At 51.6% G+C, this 26,142-nt stretch overlaps 2 protein-coding genes and 1 pseudogene across 2 annotated transcripts in view; 2 read left to right on the top strand and 1 right to left on the bottom strand.

The window, feature by feature from the left end:
- Positions 1–26,142, bottom strand: part of LOC100230077 (uncharacterized) — a 674,623-nt pseudogene that overhangs the window by 139,987 nt on the left and 508,494 nt on the right.
- The window catches only part of LOC140680874 (uncharacterized), a 989,054-nt gene that overhangs the window by 855,275 nt on the left and 107,637 nt on the right, over positions 1–26,142 (top strand). The gene's annotated exons all lie outside the window — the stretch shown is intronic.
- Positions 13,834–14,766, top strand: LOC116807376 (olfactory receptor 14J1-like). The gene has a single exon (XM_072919866.1). It carries the CDS (start codon positions 13,834–13,836, stop codon positions 14,764–14,766), a length of 933 nt encoding a protein of 310 aa, XP_072775967.1.

The following is a 26,142-nucleotide window of genomic DNA, read 5'->3' as shown; positions in this document are numbered from 1 at the left end:
TGAGGGCCTGTCAAAATATCTGATTATTAGCAGGCAAACTGTTGGCTGTTAACTGAAAGGTTGGTGGTTCGAGCCCACCCAGGGATGCCATTTATGTCAGAATCTGTGGTATTTAAATGATCCCAAAATTGCAGAAATTCGCTGTCTTTGAGCCCCACTGCCAAAGAAGAAGCCATAATTCATCTGTGCTGGTTTTCAAGGTTGTTTATTCTTGCTTATCTATAACATGTTCTGTCTGACCTGCAGTAGGCCTTTCTTGCGGGGCAGCGTGCAGGGCTCTGCCCCTCAGTGGGAAGTTACAAACATTATATACCAGAAACTACCTGTGCTATATTTACAATAATGTGCCAATACCTACCACCTGTGTTGAACAATGTGTCCCCAGTCTAAACCAACAGAAAAATGCCAACACTACAGTGAAACATGGAAGGCATGAAGAAGATGAAAAAGGACAGGACACACACGATTTCCTCCATCTTGCCTCCTTTGAACCCCTTATCTAGAATCCTAAAGTTCCACTTTTGCACCCGTGTCACACTAATTATTACTCATATCAAACACTCAGAGTGTGTAATTCATCCTGTAAGATTGAAAACTCTTTTCCATGGATAGAGATCACAGGCAGTGTCTCAGGGGGCTCTGTCCAGGGGGGTTCCTGACCCCCTGCCAGGGTCCCAGACCTGCCAGGGCAGCCAGAGGGATGCCCTGGATTACCACAGCAAACCTCATCAGGACCCATTGCTATGGTCAGTTTCCATGGCAACCGTCACCAGCCCCTGTTGCTATGGTCAGTTTCCATGGCAACCATCCCCAGCCCCTGTTGCTGTGGTGTAAGAGGCAATCTGAAGACCCTCACTCATTTGCCTGCCGATTGCCACGAGAAGGAACTCCCTTCCCCCACTGCAGTTCCGGCTTGGAGAAGGCAACAGTGCAGGTGCAGCCGCTGCACAGTTACGTTCTGTTCCGAATGAGGCCCAGCAAGAACTTGGCAAGGACTTGGCGAAGACCCAGCGTGGACCCAGCACAGAGCGGCCTTCTGCAATTCCTGCTTCACTCTCCACCTTTAAACCAAATGAACTGTTGGGGTGACTCTGGTGGTCTCTCACTGAAGACCCCTCACCTGCCTGTTACCACCGTGACAGACGGAGATCAAGAACCCTCTCCCCAAGGACTGAGACTGAGACCCCGACCACAGAGAGTGGTGGTGGGGGGAAATGACATGACCTGTTCAATGGACTTATTAATCATTGTGTTTGTTCAGCCTGGATGATTTTCTGTAGATACAGCTGTTCCCCCCATAGCAATTTCAATAGACTCTCATTGTTCTGCATGTTGCCCCCTTTCCCTCTGTGGACTATAACTGGACCCCTGGGTTAGGTAGGACTTTGGAGACTCTCCCCAACACAAGAAGACGGATCCCCATCATCCGGACCAGTGAGGACCTCGCCTGTGTTGGCAGCTATTGCCATCCCCCCTTCTCTCTCCCTTCTCTCTCTCTCCTTTTTATTTCTTTTCTGACCCCACTATCGCATTTATTGTTTTTTGGCCCTTAATAAAAGTGCATCTGTTGTGATTAAACTGATAGTCCCCTGCTGTTTGTCTTTTGCACTTTGGGATCGGCTAAGGAACCATCACGACACCCCGCTATAAGCGGATCGTGACATGGTCAGTCCCTGGGCTGCTCCATGGAGACCCCATGCCAGGGGTGGTTGCCATGGACACCAGCTCAGGCCATCAGTCAGAGCCCGTTTCCATGGCAACCATTGGCACTCCCATCCCCAGGGTCATGGGATCCCAGAACCACAGAAGTGGCTGAGCTGGGAGGGACCCATCAGGATCCTCGAGTCCCGCTGCTGGCCCTGCACAGGACACCCCAACACTGCCAGCCTGGGCCTGGCAGCGCTGTCCAAACGCTGCTGGAGCTCAGAGAGCCCTGGAGCTGTGACCCTTCCCTGGGGAGCCTGGGCAGTGCCCCAGCAGCCTCTGGGCAAAAACCTTTCCCTGAGATCCAACCTAAGCCTGCCCCGACTCAGCTGCAGCCGCTCCCTGCACTCCTGTCCCTGGGCACCAGAGTGAAGAGGTTCCCTCAGCCCCAGCCAGGGACCCGCTCCCAAGGCTGCTGCCATGGCCACCAGGGCTGGCACCAGCTGGGATGTTCGGTTTCCACAGGCCGGGATTCAGGAATGGAATTCCCCAATTTCCTGCTCCTGCTAAAACCGTGCTGGCTCTCGTTGCCCTCCCACCTTCCACTGAAGGAAAAAAGGGAAAGATCCCAGGCTGGGATAAGAACAATTTACTGGGAACAGCAACGAGGTGAGGAACAAACAGGAACAGAAAAACTATTGACAACAGAAAGGATAAGAAAAAGTATTTACAGGGGAAATTACATCACCATCAATTGTATCTTCCTGGCCACGTCTCCTCCTGCCTGGAAAGGACAACCTTCTCAGGGAGAGAGAGAGAGTCCCTTTCCTGCCCCTGGCAATGACCTGAGGTGGGAATGAATGTAGTGACAGGGCCATGGCCAGACCCTCATGTTCTTCAATCCCACATAAGGTCATTGGCAGGGGCAGGAGAAGGTACAGGTGTCTTCCCAGCATGGATCACAGGGAACAGGGATCACCAGGGCTCTTCCCAATGTGGGTTCTTCAATGGGGGGGTTAAGCTGGAGTGGTGCACGAAGGTCCTCCTGCAGTTGGGGCACTCACAGGGCTTCCGTCACCAGTGGCTCCGTTGGTGTCGGGTCAAGTAAGAGCTCCGGGTGAAGCTCTTCCCACACTGGGGACACTCGTAGGGCCTCTCCCCAGTGTGGATGCGCCGGTGCCTGATGAGGTTGGAGTTTTCCTTGAAGCCCTTCCCACAGTCAGAGCAGAGGAAGAGCCTCTCCTCGGTGTGGACCCGCTCATGCAGGAGGAGATTTGAGCTGCTCTGAAACCTCTTCCCACATGTGGGGCACATGTAGGGCCTCTCCCCAGTGTGGATGCGCCGGTGCCTGACAAGGTGGGAGTTTTGCTTGAAGCCCTTTCCGCAGTCAGGGCAGTGGAAGGGCCTCTCATCCGTGTGAATCCGCTGATGTTCAAGGAGATGGGAGCTGGTGTGAAACCTCTTCTGACACTCAGGACACTTGTAGGGCCTCTCTCCTGTGTGGATGCGTTGGTGGATGATGAGGTCGAAGCTGCAGCTGAAGCCCTTCCCACACTCCCCACACTCGTAGGGCCATTCCCCGGTGTGGATCATCTGGTGTCATTTCAGATTGTTGCTCTGCCTGAAGCTCTTCCCACACTCCAAGCACTTGTGGGGCTTCTCCCCATCGTGAAGCTTCTCAGAGACCACCAGGTCTGAGCTCTGGCTGAAGCTCTGCCCACCTTCCTGGCACAGGCTGGGTCTTTCCCCCTCAGAGCACCCTGGGCTAGGCTTGCAGCACCTCCTCCTGTGGGATCACCTGGGCTTTTCCTCCCTGTTGTATTCATGCGCTGTGGAGTTGCTAAAAATGGCCTCTTCCATGAGGTTCTGCTGTGGGAATTTGTCCTCCCTGGTCTCCATCCTCATCTCCTGCTCTGGGGTAGGAAAGACTAGGAGAGGATGGGATTTGCCTCCGTCCCACAGGGAAGGGCAAGGAGATCCCCCCAGTGCGTCCCCGTCAGCAGAGCGTCGGCAGCGGGGCTGTCCTGCAGCTGGGGGCCAGGCTGGGCTGGGAGATGGAGCAGGAGAGAGGGGGAAAGGGGCACTGACTTCCTCCTCACTTGCCTCGGTGTCCCAGGGCACCTTCCTCTTCCTCACAGCCTTCTCCTCCATCTGGTAAATCTGGTATGGGAAATCCTGTTTTGGAAGGAAAACAAGGGATGAGCACATTGAGTTTTGTACTGGTTTGAAGGCAAACCAGGGAGAGAGTCTAAGCCAGAATGACAATTGAGTAAGAAAATTAGAATCAAGGCAATGATACAGAAACACTGGCTTAATCTGACAGAGTCAAGATATAACCTGACACCCCGTTGCTCAGGGTGGTGGTAGCAGTCTGATGAAATGGTGGCTGCAGTCCGGCTGGAGTGATGAACGTGATTCTGTCAAAGTGGTGATCGTGTAGAAGGGTCTGGTCTTCCTCTGAAGGTCCAGTGGTGGTTGTGGAGCTCTTGTCCTCTGGGAATGCAGTAGGCAAGGTGGTCGTGGTGTTGCAAGGGTGAGATTATATCCAGGCAGGAATGCTTGGTTCCTCCCCCTGGGCGGAGCATCCCACAATGGGATGATGTAATTTTATCAGTCCTGCAGTGACACTCAATGGCCCATTAACAGAAGATGGCCCCTGGAGAGCGTTATCAGGGCTGAGCCATGGAAGAGATAAAGAACACTGCCCCACCTGTTGATAACAGTTTATGGAGATGGTGACTAAAACCACTTTTGGTTACATCTGACACTGTAACCTGAAACAGTGAGGCCATCCCTGCTCGGGGTGGGGGGTGAACACCACCCCCCTTACCCAAACTGGCTCAGGTGTAAAACCCCCACCCTGGGAAGGCCACACACACAGGTGACAATGTCACACTTGCCCTGCCCCAGGGGGAGATCTCTTTCCCTGTCACTCCCTTGCTCTCTCCTCTTTTCTCTTTCTTTCCATCTCTCTACCTCACATTTACTGTTCAATAAAATCCACTTTGGATTTGGTCTCCTTAGCACCTTCACTGGGGCAGAGGCATCTCTCTAACAATTTTATTAACCAGATTGCGACATTATTTTGGCACAGTGAGTTCAGGGCACTGCTGTCTGACCCCAAGTGCCTTTGACAACAGCATGGGTCTTTCCTCTGCGAAGGTTCTGCCTCTTTCTGGAGGAACTTGGATGCAGCTTCCTCTGAGTGACTTTTGGGAGAACTTATGAGGAAAATGGCTGTTGTGGGTGGCCAGGGTAAAGAAAGTATTTTCTTGTCCTTCCTTGAAAAATTTTTTTAAATAACTGGAGAAAAGGGAACAAATGATACTAGCAAGACTGACAAGGATCATTCACCCCAATGTGAGGAACTCAAGACCAGTAAATTCCTACAAGAAGCCCAGTTCAAGTAGATAAATTCCCAAGTAACTCCTGAATTCACAGCTCTGGAGACTTTGCCAAATATCAGAATCATTATTTTCTTTGTCCCTGTCACCTTTGTGACAGCTACACAGACCTTTCCCTTCCCTTTATTAATCCGTATTGGGCCAAATTTCCACTTTCCTTTTATCGGAACCTGCCGGCAGCTGAGCTGGAGCTGTGCTGGAACTGATGAAACTTGGATTTGCCACAGAATTGCTTCTATTTTCAGTTTATTCATGTTTGGGATTTGTTTGTGTTTCCATCACAAGTGACTTGTGGGAAGAGCAAATCTTCCTCAAGGCATTTTATGGAGGGTTAAGTTTGATTTCTGCCAAGTTTGTTTTGTCCAGTGCTCAGGGGATGCTCAAGGGGTATCTGGTTTTGGTTTGGCCCTAATTTTCTTCTGATTTGTCTTTATCACTTAAAAACACCTGAAAAATGGTTTAAAAGGGTATTGACCAGAGATGTCAAAAGTCCCACCATTTAAGAGGTATTTGAGGTGGAATTTATGGTGTGGGAACATATTCTGGAGGATTTGTGGGTTCTTGGGCAATATATGTGAGTATTCTCCATATCTTTGCACTCCAAAAGCCAAGGTGGATTGCTCTGTCACCTCAAAATTACTCAATGCCACTGGAAACACCTCAATCTTACCCCAAATTACTCAATCCCACCTCAAAGTGGCTGGTTCCCACCTCAATCCCATGCCAAAACTACTCAATTCCTCCGCCTCCAGGGTTAGATGGGGTTGGAAGGAGATTGAGAGAAGATCCAAAATTGAGGTTTTGGGATCAGGATTGTATGGGGCTGGGTGGGTGTGATTTATTTTGATAGTAAATCAAACTTCCAGAATTATTGATTTCTGTCCCATTCATTTTCTGTCAGTTCTGGTTTGCTTTTCAGAGTGCCGCCTTCTCAGCTGATTTTGTTTGTGACCTCCTGTCCCAGACTGAAAAGCAAGATGTGTTCTATTTCCCATCTGTATGGCAGTTGTCCTGAGTTAAGTGGGCAGTTTTTCCTTATCTCTTCCACAATCAGTCCCCACTCAGGGGAGACATCTGCTGATAATGAGCTATTGAATGTCACTGCATGACTGATAAGAACTGTAACATCCCATTGTGAGCTGCTCCACCCAGAGGGAGGAGCCAAGTATTCCTACCTGCATCTAATCTTGAGATTCTGGCCCACCAACACAGCTTTTTCTGGGCTGGATTTCTCAGAGGAACAGCTGCCTCTTCCTCTTCAGAAGAAGACACCCTTTTCTACAGGATCATTTCTCCAACAGAACCACACCTGACACTGCAGGAGGACTGCAGCCCCCATTCCAATTGGACTGCGGCCAACACCCTGTCCAACAGGGTGTCAGGTTGTATTCTGGCTCTCTCAGTGTTGTTTTTGTTCACTGAATTGTTCATATTTTCATTTTCTTTCCTAATAAAAAGCTGTCATTCCTGCTCCCATATTTTTACCAGAGAGCCCCCCTTAATTTCAAATTTATAACAATTCAGAAAGAGAGTCTATATTTTTCCATTTCAGGAGAGGCCCCTGCCTTCCTTAGCAGACACCTGTCATTCCAAACCAAAACACCTCCTTTCTCTCCTGCCTTCCTTTGCCTGCTCTGTTTCTCTCTCAGTGTCTCCCTTGACCCAGGGCAGCTCCCACCAAAGGCCCTGCCCTGATTTAATTCCCAATCCATGAGCTACGACAACCATGGGTGAAGTTATGAAGGCTGGCGGTGAAATGTCACTGTAAGATCTTGCTCCACTTGGCTGTTGGCTCTTCCAAAAGAGCTTTGCCTTCAAGGGCAGGAACATCTTTTCCTGGCTGGGAACTGGAATTCCAGCCCCTGGGAGTGTGTGCCACGGATCCCAGAGGGGCAATCCTGAGGCTCCCAGGGTGCTGCTCCTGCCGTGCCTCCCAAGGAGCTGTGCAGGGCAGGGGACAAGGTGCAGCAGCTGTGTTGGTGCTGCAGCGCCACAACAGCCCCTGGTTCCAGGAGTTTCCGCACTGCCAACAGCCGTTCCTGGGTTCCATGATGCCCTGCTGTGTCCCCATGGATATTTGGTGGCATTAAGTTCTTCAGTGTCACAATGGCCACCTCGCCCCATGAGCTTCTGCAGTGTCCAAATGGCCTCCTTGGATGGGCAGTGTCACCATGGACCATTGGCTCCATGCAGCCCCGCTGGGTCACCGTGGACTCCTTGGTTCCATGAGGTTCTGGGGGTGTCTCCATGGTCTCCTTGGATCCACAGTGTCACAATGGACCACTGGATCCACGTGGCCCTGCTGTGTCACCATGGCCCCTTGGTTACGTGGGACCCCAGGGTCACAATTGACTCTTTGCTTCCTCATCCTGTAGGAGAGAACTGTCCTTCTTCTCCAGGGGTCTATGGCCAAAACTGGGATTCCTTCCCCACATTTCCTTATATGCAAAGATTTTTCCCCGATGAAATCTGTGAATAGAAACAGGTCTGGCTGCCTTGGCCACCCAGGGGCCACCTCTCATCTGCCTTTCAAACACTGGGTCCGTGTGCTTTTCTTGCATAAAAAGCATCCATCTCGACCAGGCACCCATGGCCAAAATTTGGGATCTCCCTCCCAAATTCCCTATATACAAAGATAGCTCCCAGAAAAATGATGCCAGGAATCACAAGTCTGGCTGGCCTTGGCTTCCTGAGGTCTGGCACTCATGTTCCTCTGAAACATAGGGGCCCTGTGCTTTTCTTCCTAATGAAAAGAACTCTTCTTCCTGTCCAGGCACCCATGGCTAAACCTGGGATTCCACCTCCAAAACTCAGTACATCGAAGGATTGCTCCCAAGTGAAAGCTGCCAGGACGGACAGGTCTGGCTGCCTTTGGCCTCTTGGGGGCTTCTTCTCATCAGCTTTTGAAATACTGGGGCTCAGTGCTTTCCTTCTAATGGAAAAGAACCTTCTTTCTTCTCAAGGTGTCCGTGGTCAAAACTGACATTCTTCATCCCAAATTCCATATATCCAAGGATTTCTCCATGACAAGAGTTTCCAGGAGAAACAGGTCTGGCTGGCCTCTCCTCTCCTCTCCTCTCCTCTCCTCTCCTCTCCTCTCCTCTCCTCTCCTCTCCTCTCCTCTCCTCTCCTCTCCTCTCCTCTCCTCTCCTCTCCTCTCCTCTCCTCTCCTCTCCTCTCCTCTCCTCTCCTCTCCTCTCCTCTCCTCTCCTCTCCTCTCCTCTCCTCTCCTCTCCTCTCCTCTCCTCTCCTCTCCTCTCCTCTCCTCTCCTCTCCTCTCCTCTCCTCTCCTCTCCTCTCCTCTCCTCTCCTCTCCTCTCCTCTCCTCTCCTCTCCTCTCCTCTCCTCTCCTCTCCTCTCCTCTCCTCTCCTCTCCTCTCCTCTCCTCTCCTCTCCTCTCCTCTCCTCTCCTCTCCTCTCCTCTCCTCTCCTCTCCTCTCCTCTCCTCTCCTCTCCTCTCCTCTCCTCTCCTCTCCCTTAGAAACACTTGCCCTCTGTGCTTTCCTTCTTATACAAAAAACCATCTTTATGTATGGAGAAATGGCAGAAACTGGGATTCCACCTCCCAGATTCCCTATATCCAAGGGTTGTTTTCAGACAAAAGCTACCAGGACAGAGAGGTGTGGCTGCCTTAGGCCTCTGGTGGCTGCCATTTATCTGCCCCTCAAACACCGGTGTTCCGTGCTTTTCTTCCTATGGAAAAGGATTGTCCTTCTCCCCCAGATGTCCATGTCTGAAATTGGGATTCCTACTCTAAAACTCAGTACACTGAAGGATTGCTCCCAGACAAAATCTGCCAGTACCATCAAGTCTGGCTGGCCTTGGCCTCTGGTGGCTGCCCCTGCCACACTGGGGCTCGGTTCTTTCCTTCCCATGGAGATCACTGTGACACTGTGGGCACCTCATGGAACCAAGGGGATCATTGTGGCACCACTGGAGCCCATGGAACCAAGGGGCCATGGTGACACCACGGGGCTTCATGGACCCAGAGACCACCATGACTCTGTGGGGCCTGATGGAACCATGGAGACCATTGGGACCCTTCAGGGCCTGGTGTCACCAAGGAGGCATTGTGACACCTCAGGGCCTCCTGGAAGCCAGGGACCATTGGGACACTGTGGGACCCCATGGAAGTGAGGGAACATGGAACAGGTCTGGCTGGCTTGGCCTGCCAGGGGCCACTGACAGGTCTGGCTGATGTTGGAATGCCAAGGGCTGCCTCTCATCAGCTGCTGGAGCACTGGGGCTCTGTGCTTTCCTTGCTATGGAAAAGAACTCTCATTCTTCTCCAGGCACACATGGCCAGAATTCAGATTTCACCTCCAAATTTCCTTTTATCCAGGGATTGATCCCATAGGAATATTGCCATGAGAAGTCTGGCTGGCAATGGTTTCATGAGGGTGACCTCTCATCTGTCCCCAAAACACTGGGGAAGGCTCCGTGCTTTCCTTCCTATGGGAAAGAACTTTCCAGCTTCTCCTAGTGCCCATGGCTGAGATTGGGGTTCTACCTCCAAAATTCCCTATATCCAAAGGCTGGTCCCAGAAAAATCTGCCATTACTGACAATTCTGGCTGGCCTTGGCCTACTGAGGCTCTCACCTGCCTTCCAAACACTGGGGCTCTGGGCTTTCCTTCCTATGGAAAAGAACTGTCCTTCTTGTCCAGGTGCCTACGGCCAGAATTGGGGTTCCACCTCCAATATTGCCTGTTGTGACAGAGTGGAGGAGCTTGTTGTCTGGAAACATTTTGTGTGTTGGGAAGGAAGGGGCAGGTCCAGCCTTGCCCTGCCCTGGAACCCCAGCCCTGCCCTGCCCTGGAACCCCAATCCCCCCAGAGCCTCTATCCCAACCCAGCAGTGTCTGCCAGTCCCTGGCACAGCACAGGCAATGCTCCACAGCCACCTCTGGAGCTCCCAGAGACCCAGCTCCAGTGACACCAGCCCTGAGCAAGGGGCCCAGGGCAGGTGTCCATGGCAAACAACCATCACAGCAGCTCCAGGCCTTGGTTGTCACGGCACCAAACCAAGGAACACGTCCCTGTGGCTGTTGCTGTGGAACCTGGTGACACCAATGAGTGTCACTGCAATTGTACCTGGAACAGCCCTGGCACTGCTTTGTCCTGAGGGCTGCCATGGCAGCTGAATGCAGCAACAGCTCTGCAGGCCATGGAACCTGGCTGCAGAAATGACTCCTTGGGGTGGTTTCCAAGGAAACCTGAACTGATGAGCGTTGCCATGGCACCCAAACCCATCAGTCTGGTCAGTGCAGTGTCCATGGACACAGCCCCTTGCAATGGCCCAGTGCGGGTTGGGATGATGATCCACCCTCACAGCTGTAGTGGTCTTGGAGGCACCTTCGGCTTGGCACAGACCTGAGGAGGGTGTCTGTTTTCAATGGGGAAACTCAGGAGTTTAGTTAACTTCAAAAATAAAAGAAGGAGAAACCCTCCTTGGCTGTGCACAGCCAGTTCTTTGAGCAAAGCAGGTCCCAGGTGAGTGAAGAGAGACAGGATGGGGTTGGGGAACGGGGAGCAAGTTTGTCGACACTGGGTCAGATCTCAAGGCACAGTGTCTCTGACCAGGCCAGACCTCCTTAGGAGTGTCCCTGGGTCAGTATCAGTCACTGAATGCTGCAATCACATATTGTATAATAAGAAGATTAATAAAAGACACCCTTTAAAACAGGAATACATATTTCCTAAAAGCTCTTCAAAATATTTCTCAATAACTGCAGAAGGAAATTTTCCTAATGAACTGCCCCAGACAAGAGGGAAATCAAGGCAGAGCCATGGTTTGTCAGGAGTTGCTTGATCCTAATGACCCCTGTTGGTGCATTTGGAGCTGAGACCTTTAACCTCAGGGCCTGAGAGGAGATTGCACAAACCTTTCCAGAAGTCAAGTCAGAGGAAACACCCAAATGTGTCAAAGCATTAATGGGACCCACTGAGGTCCATCCCCAACACAGGCTCCTCATGGACTCCTTGGAGGAGAGAATTGGAGGCCAGGATGGCACAAAAATCTCTCAGAGACTCAAAATGGCAAAAAAACCTCTCAGTGTGGAAAGGACAATCTAAAGTAACATACAAAAGTTGAGTATCTCAAAGTATTAATGAGCTCCACTGAGTGTCAGCACAAAGCTCTCAAGGGACTCATTAAAGCAGATAATTGGGGCCATGATTGCACAAACCTCTCACAGAGTCTGTATCAAAAGAGAAACACCAACTACTTTAAAAGAACTGAAGTACCTTGAAGCATTAATGAGCCCCACTGAGTGTTGTTCCTGACAAAGCCTCTCCAGGGACTAATTGCACCAGATAATTGGAGGCCATGATTGCAGAAAGTGCTCAGACACTCCAAGGCAAAAGCAAAAACCAAAGTCCTTTGAAGAACCTGCAGTCCCTGGGAGCATGAAGGAGCCCCCAGGGCTATTCCTGACCAAGGCTCCCCAGGGACTCCTTCCAGCAGATCCTTGAGGCCACTGGGATGTGGGCTGGGGGGGGATGCTGAGGGCAGGACCAGGGGGTGACAGTGCCCAGCCTGGCTGGGGCTGTGCCAGGAGGCCCCAGGGCCTCAGGACAAGGTGTCTCCTCACAGCCCTTGGTGGCACAGACCCTGCTGTGCCCCAGGGCACCAAGACTTGGCTTTTCTTTGTCCCCACCTGTCATCAGTGCCTCCAGTTCTCTGCTCTGCCTGGGGCCTGGGGACACTTTCTCAGTCGTGTCCCTCAGTGGGACCCATTAAAAGTCCAAGAAACTTTGGAGTTGGATTCTGACTTGGAGTTCTGGAGAGGTTTCTGCAGCTCCCTCTCAGGGCCTGATGTTCAGGGCCTGAGCACAAAGCCCCAGAGGGTCATTAAAGTCCTTGTGCTGTGTCTGTGCTGCTGAGCTGGGCCGGGCTCCTGGCACAGAGGGTGATCCTGGTAACCAAGCAGAGCTTCAAAAGCACATTTCTCTTGCTGAGCAGCTCTTCTCCCAGCCCAGCAGGGCTGGGGCACTGCCTGCAGCCAGCCCAGGCACAGCACAGAGGCACAGAGAGCTTCAATCAGTCAGGGCTGGGAAGGGGCTGAGAAGTGCCTGGGGCAGAATCACTGCCAGCCCTTGGCACAGGAACCTCTGGCTGCAGGACAATGCAGCTGCAGCTCCTGCAGTGATCTCCTAAAGCTGGAACATCCCAATGCCCACAGCCCCTGTGAGTGCATTCTCTGCTCATCTCCTGTGCAGAGCAGCCAGGGGTGCCCAGGGCTGTCCTGCAGAGCAGGGTCCTGCAGCCCAGGGCGCTGTGCTGGGCCAGGACTCTGCTGCCTGCCAGGGACAGCTCTCAGCCGGCCCTGGAGCTGCTCCCAGCGCTGGCCAGGAGCTGTGGGGGGAAGGAGCCACCCTGAGCAGGGCAGGTGCTGCTGCTGAGAGGGGCTGGGTGGGGCAGGGCTGCTCCCAGCTCCAGACCAGCCTGGGCACAGGTCCAGAGGGCACTTCCCAAAGAAGGTAAGCCTGGGATTGCTGTAAAGGTCAGGAGATTTCCTGAGAGTGTTTTCAATTTCCTGGTTGGAGCAGGATGGGAAAGCTGGGGTGGTGACAATAAGATTTTTGCTTTTCATATATTTGTAGCTCTGTAAATTACTATGATATAATTATAAATCTATAATCCTTAGTTGACTCTATTAAACTCTTATTTAACTCTATTAAACTTCTATTATGTACTCATATTACTGCAACCCTTGATTGACTTTAGTATCTCTTAGTTTTTCAAACAATATGCTGTCTAAATATATTCTTGAATTACTGGGGAGTCTTATTTTCAGGAAGCGGACATTATAATCAGGAAGAAGGACATTTTCATTTTTGACCACAATGTGAGCAGTCATAACAAAAACGTACAAAGAAGCCCTTGGAATTACTCCAATGGTTTGAGCCAGGGGTGTGTAACTGGGGCAACCGAATCTCCTATTGGATGTTCCTGTTAAATATCCTAATTATCAACCTTAATGAATTGCTGAAATCAGGGACTGGGCGTGTTCCATCCCGACTGGGACACCTGAAAGCTTCCAATAAAGGTCTGGGTTTGACTTTATTCTTCCACCACTGTTGCAAGGGACTTTTTCTCTTTTGATTATAGACAACAGCGGGAGGAGAGAAGCAGAACAGGAATTGCAATCCCAGAATCCCAGAACATTCTGAGTTGAAAGGGACCCACAGGATCATCAAAGGAATGTTTGAACATTTACAGAGACTCCAGAACTGTGACTTTGGGTGGTCAGTCTCTCTGCTGGGAGCCTCCCAAAGGGCCTTCAGCCACTCCTCAGCCGTGGACAGCAGCAGCATCACCTCTGCAGGGCCCAGCAGGGCTCTCCTGAGCTGCCCTTGCCCAGCTGCACACAGAGCCTGCCCCAGCCAGGGCCCTGCACACAGGCAGGTTTCTGTAGGGCCGGGCCGAGGGCACACAGGGTGGGATGGGCTCTGTGAGCACTGGCAGGGACAAGGCACCTCTCAGGAGGGAATGTCCAGGCCCAGGGAGATGCTCAGGGAAGCAGAGGGGGCTGAACAGGGCAGTGCTGGGGGAACAAATCCATCCAGCCCCTCACCTGCCCTCAGCCACAGGGAATCCTTTGCCTCTCACATCTCTCAGTGGCAAACTCTGAGTGCAGGAGGAATGCTGGGGATTTCTGACCTCAGAGAGACAGGAATGATGTGTGGGTAGGAAAGCAGTCCGTTAAAAGAGCTCCTGCCAGCCTCTCCTGACTTGTCCCTGTCCTTTCTCCATGACCAGGTGCCCATGTGCAGCCACAGCAAATGTCCAACAGCAGCTCCATCAGCCACTTCCTCCTGCTGGCACTGGCAGACACGCGGCAGCTGCAGCTCCTGCACTTCTGCCTCTTCCTGGGCATCTCCCTGGCTGCCCTCCTGGGCAACGGCCTCATCATCAGCGCCGTAGCCTGCGGCCACCACCTGCACACACCCATGTTCTTCTTCCTGCTCAACCTGGCCCTCAGCGACCTGGGCTCCATCTGCACCACTGTCCCCAAAGCCATGCACAATTCCCTCTGGGACACCAGGAACATCTCCTACAAGAGATGTGCTGCACAGCTCTTTTTCTTTATGCTCTTCATTGGAACAGAGCTTTCCATCCTGACCATCATGTGCTACGACCGCTACGTGTCCATCTGCAAACCCCTGCACTACGGGACCCTCCTGGGCAGCAGAGCTTGTGCCCACATGGCAGCAGCTGCCTGGGCCAGTGCATTTCTCAATGCTCTGCTGCAAACAGCCAATACATTTTCCCTGCCCCTGTGCCATGGCAATGCCCTAGGACAGTTCTTCTGTGAAATCCCACAGATCCTCAAGCTCTCCTGCTCCAATTCCTATCTCAGGGAACTTGGGCTCATTACTGTTAGTGTGTGTTTAGGATTTGGTTGTTTTGTGTTCATTGTTTTCTCCTATGTGCAGATCTTCAGGGCTGTGCTGAGGATCCCCTCTGAGCAGGGACGGCACAAAGCATTTTCCACCTGCCTCCCTCACCTGGCTGTGGTCTCTCTGTTCCTCAGCACTGCAATATTTGCCTACCTGAAGCCCCCCTCCATGTTCTCCCCATCCCTGGATCTGCCCCTGTCAGTTCTGTATTCGGTGGTGCCTCCAGTCCTGAACCCCCTCATCTACAGCCTGAGGAACCAGGAGCTCAAGGCTGCAGTGTGGACACTGATGACTGGATGGTTTCAGGGACATTAAACTGCTGGCAAATTTCTGAAAATCACTTGTAACAAAAGTCATCTTTGATACTTCTTGTTGAATTAGCTGTGGGGATTTTTTTCCCCTTTGTTTTACTTTTTTTCCATATTGTCCACAATAAATGTAATTTTTGTGCCATTTGCCATTTTGTTTGTCTCTACCTTCCCTGTGGCCACTGTGTCAATGAAGGGCTGCACTCTCGGTGGCTTTCAAGGAACTAAAGGATCTCCCAGCAGAGTTTTCTGCAGAGATGCCCTTTTGTTGCCTTCTCTGGAGCTGCAGCAGCAATGTCTGTGTGCAGACCTGGGTGCAGATCAGTGGTGGCACAGCAGTTCTGGTCCTGCTGGCCACACCATTCCTGATCCAGGCCAGGAGCCATTGGCCTTCTTGGCCACCTGGGCACACGGCTGGCTCATGTCCAGCCTGCTGTCCATCAGTCCCTGCAGGTCCCTTTCTGCCTGGCTGCTTTCCAGCCCCTCTGTCCCCATCCTGTAGTACTGCAGGGGTTGTTGTGGCCAAAGTGCAGGACCTGGCACTTGGACTTGTTAAACCTCACCTTGTTGGGTTTGGGCCCTGGATCCAGAGTTTCCAAGGCCCTGTGCAGAGCCCTCCTACCCTCCAGCAGATCAACACTCACACCCAGCTTGGTGTCATCTGCAAAGATGTCCTTGGTTCCATGGGTCCCCTCAGTGTCACCAGGTTGCATCAGGCCCTGCACTGTCACACTGGTTCCCTTGTTTCCATGGGGCCCCAAAAATGTGACAATGGACTCCTTGGTTCCATGGGGCTTCACAGTGTCACAATGTTCTCGTTGGTGCCGCAGTTTCACAGTGGCCCCTCGGTTCCATGGGGCCCCAGGGTGTCACAAAGGCCCCATGGTTACATGAGGTCCCACACTGTCACAATGCTCTCTGTGGCTCCACAAGTCCCCTCAGTGTCACAATGGACTCCTTGTTTCCACGAGCCCACACAGTGTCACAACGGCCTTCCAGATTCCTGGAGGCCCCAGAGTGTCACAGTGGCCCCTTGGTTACACAAGGTCCTGCAGTGTCACAATGTCCCCTTGGTTCCATGAGGCCCCGCAGTGTCAGAACGGCCCCTTGGTTCCACTGGGCCCTGGACTCTCCCAAAGCTCTCCTTGGTTTCGCAGTGTCACAATGGTGAAACCCCTCGGTTACACGAGGGCCCGCAGTGTCACCATGGCCTCTGTGGTTCCACCAGGACCCAGTGTCACGGGGACTCCCTGGTTCCATTGGGCCCCAGAGCACCACAATGGAGCCCTGGTTCTATGGGGCTGCACAGTGTCACCATGGTCCTCTTAGTTCCACCAGGCCCTGCAGGGTCACAATGGCCCCAGAGTGTCCCAATCATCACAGAATGACAGAATCAAATAGGCTGGAAAAGACCTCTGGGATCACCAAGTCCAACCAATGCCCTAATACCGCCTTGTCACCCAGACCATGCCACTGAGTGCCACTGGAGAGGGACAGTGACTCTGCCACCTCCCCCCTGGCCTGCCCATTCCAGTGCCCACTCACCCTTTCTGTGAAGAACTTCTTCCTCTTGTCTAGCCTAAACCTCCCCTGGTGCAGCTGAAGGCTGTGTCTTCTTGTTCTGCCCTCCAGCAGACCCACACTCACACCCAGCTTGGTGTCACCTGCAAATTTGGTGATGGTGGGCTCGATCCCCTCACCCAGATCACCAGTGAAGATGTTAAACAGGACTGGGCCCAACACAGATCCCTGGGGACAGCACCAGGGACTGGACACCAGCTGGGTGCAGCACCATCCCCACCCCTCTCTGGGCCCAGCCTCCAGCCAGCTCTTCCATCTCCCAGCCAGGAGGGAACCTGCCCAAGCCGTGGGCTGCAGCTTTTCCAGGGAATGCTGTCACAGACAGTGTCCAAGGCTTTGCTGAAGTCCAGATGGACACATCCACAGCCTTTCCCACATCCACACGTTGGTCACCTGGTTATAAAAGGAGATCAGGGTGCTCAGGCAGGACCTGCCCCTCTTAAATCCACGCTGGCTGGCTCTGACCCCTCGGCCATCCTGTGGGTGCCCTGTGGTGGCACTCAAGGTGATCTGTTCCATAACCTTGCCGGGCACCGAGGTCAGGCTGACAGGCCTGGAGTTCCCCAGATCCTCCTTCCAGCCCTTCCTGGGGATGGGCTCACACTGGCACCTCCAGTGCTCTGGGACCTCCCTGGTGAGCCAGGACTGATGGTAAATTATGGGGAACAGCTTGGGGAGCTCATCCACCAGCTCCTTCATCCCCCTAGGATGGATCCCATCCCATCCACCTGTGAGCATCTGAGTGGCTCAGCAGGTCACCAGCTGCTTCCTCCTGGATTACAGGGGGCTGTTCTGCTCCCTGTGCCCATCTACCAGCTTAGGAGAACTCTTGTCCTGAGGACAACCTGTCCTAATATTGAAAATTGATACAAACAAGGTGTTAAGTAGTTTGACCTTTTCTTTATGTTTAGTTACTATATTTTCCACTGGATCAAATAAAGAGTAGAGGTTCTCCTTATACCACATTTTGCTATTAATTTATTTATAGAAATATTTTCTACTCTTATTCACACAAGTGGCCTGGTTAATCTCTAATTGAGATTTCACCTCATTCCTTTTTCTTCTGCATGACCTAACAACATCCTTAAACACTTGCTAAGTTGACTGACCTTCTGTCCAAAGTTAATGCACCCTCTTCTTTCCTGAGTTCCTACAAAAGTTCCATGGGCAGTCAGGACAGTCATTTTCCTCACCACCTCATCTTTTGCCACACTGGGACAGGCTGTTCCTTCCCCCTTAAGATTACTTTCCTGAAATGTGTCCATCCTCCCTGGACCCCTTTGTTTTTAAGGGCTGTTTCCCTTAAAAAAATCAATGCCTATTTCAGAACTCCCCAAATCTGCATCCTAAATAGGCCACAGGCTGCCCTTCCTAATTCCAGTGTGGAAGTTTTGTTGCTGCTCCTCCTTCTTTCACAGATCATTGAAAACTTGATTATTTCATGGTCCCTGTGCCCCAGGCAGCCTCTGACATCTGATTTTCATATCTATTCAAACTGCATGAGGAGGTGCTTGGATTCAGTGCCAATTGGAGATTGCACATATCAGTGAATTAACAGGGGAAAAAAATTAAATAGGACCTAGGAAATCTTTTTTCACTGTCTTGCTACATATAATATACTTCAAATACACTTCTGAATTCTACTTAACCACAAAAGATTTGAAAATTTAGATCAAATTGTTTCCAGAGGCTTGGTTTGTTAAGGTGTTCTGAATGTTAATAAGCCCTGGGCCACTGAATTCCTGAACTGAAGAGCTGAAGGCTGAAGAAGCCTCTGGAGCAGTAAAATTCAGCAGCAGCCTCCAAGTTGCTGAGGATGTCAGCAGCCCCCACTGAGGCCATCCCTGCCCAGAGACCCTGGGGGAATGGGCAGACAAGGAGAGCGTCCCTGGGGCTGGGGCAGCAGAACTCAGAGGCACCAGCGGCTCCAGCTGGGAACTGGAGTGTGGGATGGGGCTGTGAAAGCCCTGCCTGGGCTGTGCCCAGCAGGACACACAAGCCCTGACCCCCATCCACTAAAAAACTCTCTTAAGGAGACATTTAAAAGGAATTACAGTTATTTGTGTCCTCTGAGTTGGACTCCCTGGAGAAATACCAACAAGAGATTCTCAGGAACTCAAAACAACACAACAGCTTTTGCTGGGAACTTTAGGAAATCAGAGAAACTTTGGCAAAAGATTTAATTTGATATTCAATCTACAGAAAACACTTCTCAAAGCATTACCTTGGCCCACTGAACTTCACAAACACTACACCTGTTCAATTTAAAGTTAATCAAAATTTGCAAGAGGACAGAAATAGAAGAAGTAGACACAGAAGGAAAGGAAAAATAAGACTTAGGGAAGCACACACAGAGCTACTAACTCCTGGATTCCAGTGGGGTTCAGATAGAAATTCCAAGAGGAGGTAGAGCCAAGATGTGTGCCTGCCTTGTGGTCAGCCTTAAATACCCCTTGATCTTCCTGGGCCCTTCCCCCAGGTCGAACTTGGGGCCTTTTGGTCACTCAGGAGCTGGGCTGGGGCTCCAGAGGTGGCTGTGGAGCATTGCCTGTGCTGTGCCAGGGCCTGGCAGACACTGCTGGGCTGGGATAGAGGCTCTGGGGGGATTGGGGTTCCAGGGCAGGGCAGTGCTGGGGTTCCAGGGCAGGGCAAGGCTGGACCTGCCCCTTCCTTCCCAACACAAAAAATGTTTCCAGCCAACAAGCTCCTCCAGTCTGTCACAACCGGCAATGTTGGAGGTGGAACCCCAATTCTGGCCATAGGCACCTGGACAAGAAGGACAGTTCTTTTCCATAGAAAGGAAAGCCCAGAGCCCCAGTGCTTGGAAGGCAGGTGAGAGCCTCAGTAGGCCAAGGCCAGCCAGAATTGTCAGTAATGGCAGATTTTTCTGGGACCAGCCTTTGGATATAGGGAATTTTGGAGGTAGAACCCCAATCTCAGCCATGGGCACTAGGAGAAGCTGGAAAGTTCTTTCCCATAGGAAGGAAAGCACGGAGCCTTCCCCAGTGTTTTGGGGACAGATGAGAGGTCACCCTCATGAAACCATTGCCAGCCAGACTTCTCATGGCAATATTCCTATGGGAGCAATCCCTGGATAAAAGGAAATTTGGAGGTGAAATCTGAATTCTGGCCATGTGTGCCTGGAGAAGAATGAGAGTTCTTTTCCATAGCAAGGAAAGCACAGAGCCCCAGTGCTCCAGCAGCTCATGAGAGCAGCCCTTGGCATTCCAACATCAGCCAGACCTGTCAGTGGCCCCTGGCAGGCCAAGCCAGCCAGACCTATTCCATGTTCCCTCACTTCCATGGGGTCCCACAGTGTCCCAATGGTCCCTTGCTTCCAGGAAGCCCTGAGGTGTCACAATGCCCCCTTGGTGACACCAGGCCCTGAAGGGTTGGAATGGTCTCCATGGTTCCATCAGGCCCCACAGAGTCATAATGGTCTCTGGGTCCATGAAGCCCCACGGTGTCACCATGGCCCCTTGGTTCCATGGGCTCCAGTGGTGCCACAATGATCCCCTTGGTTCCATGAGGTGCCCACAGTGTCACAGTGTCGTGGTTTGACACAGAAAAAGAATTTTTCCGGAAGGAAGAGGTCAGTTTAGACATTGACCAATTGAAGGATGCCTCTGAGAACACAGAGGGGTTAAAAGCAGAATTCCCAGGAGAACTCGCTCTCTTGGGTTCCGGTCAGCGGTCAGTGCAGGACTCTCCCCTGCCCGGCCACGAGCTGGGTGGGGGAGGGGAGAAGTCATGTGGCCTTTGGAGGTAGGCCCAAGGGTGGAGGGGCTGGAACCGGGCTGGCCCCCTGCAGATGGAAGTGTGGAGAAAATCTGGGATGTCTCCGTTCCCCCCAGAGTCTCTCTCTCCCAAGAGAGAAAAAGAGACGGCGGTGGTTTTTATCAGCAGTTCACCGCGGGGAAGGAGAAGAGCGGGGGGGCCGCAAGGTGCCCAGCCGGGCTGTGGGAGCTGGAGCCTGGGCAGCGAGCCATCTCTGGGAGTCGGGACTTTTAACCCTTCCTTGAGAAATGAAAGCTTTGTGAAATTTTTCTCCTCCTTGGTTTGAAAACAGAGGAAGAAAGACAGGCTGGGACCTAGGATGTTAGAAGGAGAAATTCTAGGTGGGAGGAGATGATAGAGTGGCTTTTGGCTGGAGTTTTTCTTAGTAGCCACAGATTGAACTGATCTTCTCCTCCAAGAGAAACTGTATTTTAAGAGGATGCTAGTAAGCCAAAGAGACCTGCTTCAGCTGGGAAAAGACAGAAGTGGAGCGAACAGAGAAAAGTTAACGAGATTTGTGGTGGTGCCCCCTGTCTTCGCAGAGGAAAAAGAGAAGAAGATCTCTGTTCTTAGATCCTCGGCCCCAGGGGAAAATGGGGGGGACTGTTGGTCCCAAAAATGAAAAACTGAACTGTTGTTTTTTCCCCTCTTGGCAGGGCATCCTTGAAAGGAAAAATCCTAAAAGCAGTCTGTCCATCCATGCATTGGTAGTGAGAGCACTGTGCTTTTTTTTTTTTTTTTTTTTTTTTTAATAACAAGAAAGGAGAGGGTCACCACTGGCAAACTTTTTTCTCCGGGCGGTGCCATGTGGTGACATGGAAGCACAGGATGTGGCAGCTGTGTTTCTTGGGGGGTCTGTGGCACAAGAGAGACTCCTCTCTCCCTGCAGATGGACTGGGTGTTGATTATCTGGAGGGTGGAAACCTGACTGGGGTCCAGATCGTGTCTCACTGTGGTTTGTTGGAGTTGGGTGGTGGGAGGAGGAATGCTTTGGAAGGTTTTCATTTTGAATTGTGTGTGTTTTCTTTCTTCTTTTGTTTTTTTTACCCTCTTTTATAGTAGCATAGTGGTAGTAGTTTAATAAAGTTTTTTTCTTGTTATTATGCTTGGGCCTGCTTTGTTCTGTTCTCAATCGCATTTCACAGCATTCAGTTGAGAGACTGCATTTTCATGGGGGGCACTGGCATCATGCCAGTGTCAAACCATGACACACAGTGATCTCCATGGTAAGGAAAGAACCGAGCTCCAGTGTGGCAAGGGGCAGCCAGAGTTGATGGTACTGGCAGATTTTGGCTGGGAGCAACCCTTGGATATAGGGAATTTTGGAGGTGGAACCCCAATTTCAGCCATTTCTGTGTAGATAAGAAGGATGGTTATTTTCCATAGGAAGGAAAGCACAGATCCCGTCTTTCAAAACAGAAGAGGAGAGAGGTGGCTCCTGAGAGGCTGAACCAACCAGACCTGTTTGTCCTGGCAACTTTTTTCTTATGGAATTAGGGAGGAGGAATTTCAATTTTGACCATGGACCCCTTGAGAAGAAAGAAGGTTCGCTTCCATTTGAAGGAAGGCACAAAGCCCCAGTGTTTCGAGGCAGGTGAGAGGCAGCTCTCAAGAGGCCAAGGGCAGCCAGACCTGTCTGTCCTGGCAGCTTTCACTTGGGAGCAATCCTTGGATGTACAGAGTTTTAGAGGTGGAATCCCAGTTTTGGCCACGGGTGCCTGGTCAGGATGGAAGGTTTTTCCCTATAGAAATGAAAAACACAAAATCCAAGTGTTCTGGAAGAAGATGAGATGTGGCCACCCTTAGGCCAAGCCAGCCAGGCCTGTCTCTCCTGATACTTTTCATCTAGGGGCTGTCCTTGGACACAGGGCATTTTGGAGGTGGAATCTCAGTTTTGGCTGTGGGTGCCTGAACAGGAAGAAGAGTTCTTTTTATTAGGAAGGAAAGCACAGAGCCCCAGTGTTTCAGAGGCAGATGAGTGCCAGCCCTCAGGAAGCCAAGGCCAGCCAGACTTGTCAGTCCTGGCAGCTTTTGTCTGGGAGCTATGCTTGGATATAGGGAATTCTGAAGGCAGATCCCCAATTTTGGCCATGGGTGCCTGGTAGAGATGGATGTTTTTTTCCCATAAGAAAGAAAAGCACATGGTTCCAGTGTTTGAAAGGAAGATGAGAGGTGGCCCCCGAGTGGCCAAGCCTGCCAGACCTGTCTCTCCTGGTAGATTTAATCTGGAAACAATCTTTGCAGTTAAGAAAATTTGCAGAAGGAATCCCACTTTTGGCCATAGGCCCCTGGAGGAGAAGGACAGTTCTCTCCCATGGGAAGGAAAGCCCAGAGCCCCAGGGCTTCAGGGGCAGATGAGAAGTATCCCTTGACATGCCAGGGTCAGCCAGACCTGTCAGGTGGTCCCCAGGAGGCCCAGCCAGCCAGACCTGTTCCATGTTCCCTTGGTTCCATGGGACCCCACAGTGTCACAATGGTCTCCTTGGCTCCATGAGTCCCTGGAGTGTCACAATGTTCCCCTTGCTTCTGCAGTGCCACAACGGCCCCGTGCTTCCATGAGGCCTTGCAATGTCACAATGGCTTCGTGGTTCCACAGAGCCCTGATGTGTCACAATGGCCCCTGGGCTCCGTGTGCCCTCGCTGTGTCACAGCAGCTCCTCTGTGACACTCTGGGCTGCATAAGGTCACTGTGGACCCTTGGTTCCTTGGGGTCTCTGAGTTCACAATGGTCTTTATTGATTCCATGAGGCAGCACAGTGTCACCCTGGCCCCTTGGTTCCATGAGGATCTGGAGTGTCACACAGGTTTGTGACATTTGTCCTTGCTGCCCCTCACATCCCCCTGCCCCACAAACAGCCCCGAGCCACCCGTGAGGGACAGGCCCTGCTGTGCCAGGCTGGGCTCAGGGCTTGGCCTTTCTGCTTCCCCCAGCCAGCCCAGGCCTTGCTCAGCATTGCAGTTCCCTGCTCTGAGCCTTGGGCTCCCTGCAATCCTGGCCTCAAGGATCTGCTCTCACCAGTCCCTGGGGAGCCTTTGGCTGTCCCTGCCCTCAGTGGGGCCCAAGGGACTTGGAGTTTTGCTCCTGACTCCTTGAGCAGCTTCTTCACCCTTCTCTCAGTGCCTGAGGGTCCTGGACTCAGTCCCAAATCCATGCTGGGGATCATCAAAATACAGAAAGCCCTCACGGGTGCTTTGACTTCATTAAATTGTTTTCAGCTCTCCAGGGCTTGTGCAGCTGATTGGAGTCAGTTTGGAGTTCTATTAAGGAGGAAGATTTCCAAGTGCACCTCATGACCTTTTTTTTCTTCAATCAAATGTGTATTTTTTTATTTTCCAGTTCAGAGAAGAGCTGATAGAAGCATTCCCCATGTGATCTTGACACTGAAGTTCTCCTTAGGAGGTCTGGGCATGTACAAGAATGAGCCCCCTGAGGGCTGACCCTGTTTGGACAAGATGCTCCTCACCCCCAGCCTCACCATGCCTGACATCACCCACCTGGCACTGACATCCCTGTGCCCTGCAGCAGAACCTTGTCCCTGAGCTCTGCAGCTCCATGTCCCAGCCCACTGCACCGTGTCCCACCTGCTCTCCTCAGGGCTCTGCCTGCACACAGGCCCAGGAGAAGTTGTCCTCTTGGGAAGGAGAGAATGGAAAAGCCTGAGCAGGTTTCCTAAACAACAAACCCCACTCAGGAGCCACCTGCTCAGTACAGGCTGCCTGGAATGGTGTCACCTTTCTACAAGGGACAGTGTGACCAGAAATGATCTCTGGAAGCAGAATTCTCTGAGTCTCCCAGTTGAATTCTCTGTCCCACTCCTTTCCCTGGATCTCTGTTTCAGATGGAAGCTGCTGGTGCCATCCTCACCTTTAACCTCCCTCTGGAATGCAAACAGGTGTTCCCAGGTGTGTTAAGCAGGATTTGCTCAATGTTTCCATAAATCTTTTGTATCCCCCATGGAACGAAGGGGCCATTTTGGCACTGAGGGGGTGACGTGGAAGCAAGGAGACAATTGTGACCCTGGGGTCCCATGGAACCAAGGGGCCATGGTGACACAGCAGAGCCACGTGGATCCAGTGGTCCATTGTGGCACTGTGGATCCAAGGAGACCATGGAGACACCCCCAGAACCTCATGGAACCAAGGAGTCCATGGTGACCCAGCGGGGCTGCATGGAGCCAATGGTCCATGGTGACACTGCCCATCCAAGGAGGCCATTTGGACACTGCGGAAGCTCATGGAGCGAGGTGGCCATTGTGACACTGAAGAACTTCATGACACCAAATATCCATGGGGACACAGCAGGGCATCATGGAACCCAGGAACGGCTGTTGGCAGTGCGGAAACTCCTGGAACCAGGGTCTATGGTAACACTGCAGCACCAACACAGCTGCTGCACCTTGTCCCCTGCCCTGCACAGCTCCTTGGGAGGCACGGCAGGAGCAGCACCCTGGGAGCCTCGGGAATGCCCCTCTGGGATCCATGGCACACACTGCCAGGGGCTGGAATTCCAGTTCCCAGCCAGGAAAAGATGTTCCTGCCCATGAAGGCAAAGTCCTTATGGAAGAGCCAAAAGCCAAGTGGAGCAAGATCCTACAGGGACATTTCACTGCCAGCCTTCATAACTTCACCCATGGTTGTCGTAGCTCATGGATTGGGAATTAAATCAGGGCAGGGTGTTAGGTGGGAGCTGCCCTGGGTCAAGGAAGACACTGAGAGAGAAACAGCAGGCAAAGGAAGGCAAGAGAGAAAGGAGGTGTTTTGGTTTGGAATGACAGGTGTCTGCTAAGGAAGGCAGGAGCCTCTCCTGAAATGGAAAAATGTAGACTCTTTCTTTCTGAATTGTTATAAATTTGAAATTAGGGGGGGGGGGGCTCTCAGGTAAAAATATGGGAGCAGGAATAACAGCTTTTTATTAGAGAAGAAAATGAAAATATGAACAATGCAGTGAACAAAAACAACACTGAGAGAGCCAGAATACGACCGGACACTCTGTTGGACAGGGTGGTGTTGGCCGCAGTCCAATTGGAATGGTGGCTGCACTCCTCCTGGAGTGTCAGTTGTGGTTCTGTTGGAGAAGTGATCCTGTAGAAAAGGGTGTCTTCTTCTGAAGAGGAAGAGGCAGCTGTTCCTCTGAGAAATCCAGCCCAGAAAAAGCTGTGTTGGTGGGCCAGAATCTCAAGACTAGATGCAGGTAGGAATGCTTGGCTCCTCTTTCTGGGCGGAGCATCTCACAATGGGATGTTACAGTTCTTATCAGTCATGCAGTGACATTCAATAGCCCATTATCAGTAGATATCTCCCCTGAGGGAGGATTGATTGTGGAAGAGATAAGGAAAAACTGCCCACTTAGCACAGGACAACTGTCACACAGATGTCAAATAGAACACATCTTGCTTTTCAGTCTGGGACAGGAGGTCACAAACAAAATCAGCTGAGAAGGCGGCACTCTGAAAAGCAAACCAGAACTGACAGAAAATGAATGGGACAGAAATCAGTAATTCTGATAGTTTTATTAATTATCAAAATAAATCACACCCACCCAGCCCCATACAATCCTGACCCCACAACCTCAAATTTGGATCTTACTTCTCTCAATCTCCTTCCAACCCCATCTCACCCTAGAGGCTGAGGAATTGAGTAATTTTGGCATGGGACTGAGATGGGAACCAGCCATTTTGAGGTGGGATTGAGCAATTTTGGGGTAAGATTGAGGGGTTTCAAGTGGGATTGAATAATTTTGAAGTGACAGAGCAATCCACCTTGGCATTTGGAGTGCAAAGATATGGAGAATACTACCAGATATCCCCCAAGAACCCACAAATCCTCCAGAATACGTTCCCAAACCATAAATTCCACCTCAAATACCTGTTAAATGGTGGGACTTTTGATATCCCTGGTCAATACTCTTTTTAGTCATTTTTCAGGTGTTTTAAAGTGATTAAGATATATCAGAAGAAAATTAGGGCCAAACCAAAACCAGAGGGCCCTTGAGCATCCCCTGGGCACTGGACAAAACAAACTCAGC

Source organism: Taeniopygia guttata, chromosome 30 (assembly GCF_048771995.1).
Source record: "Taeniopygia guttata chromosome 30, bTaeGut7.mat, whole genome shotgun sequence".
NCBI lineage: Eukaryota > Metazoa > Chordata > Aves > Passeriformes > Estrildidae > Taeniopygia > Taeniopygia guttata.
The sequence above is the reverse complement of the archived record's forward strand: the minus strand, read 5'-3'. Positions and strand labels throughout refer to the sequence as shown.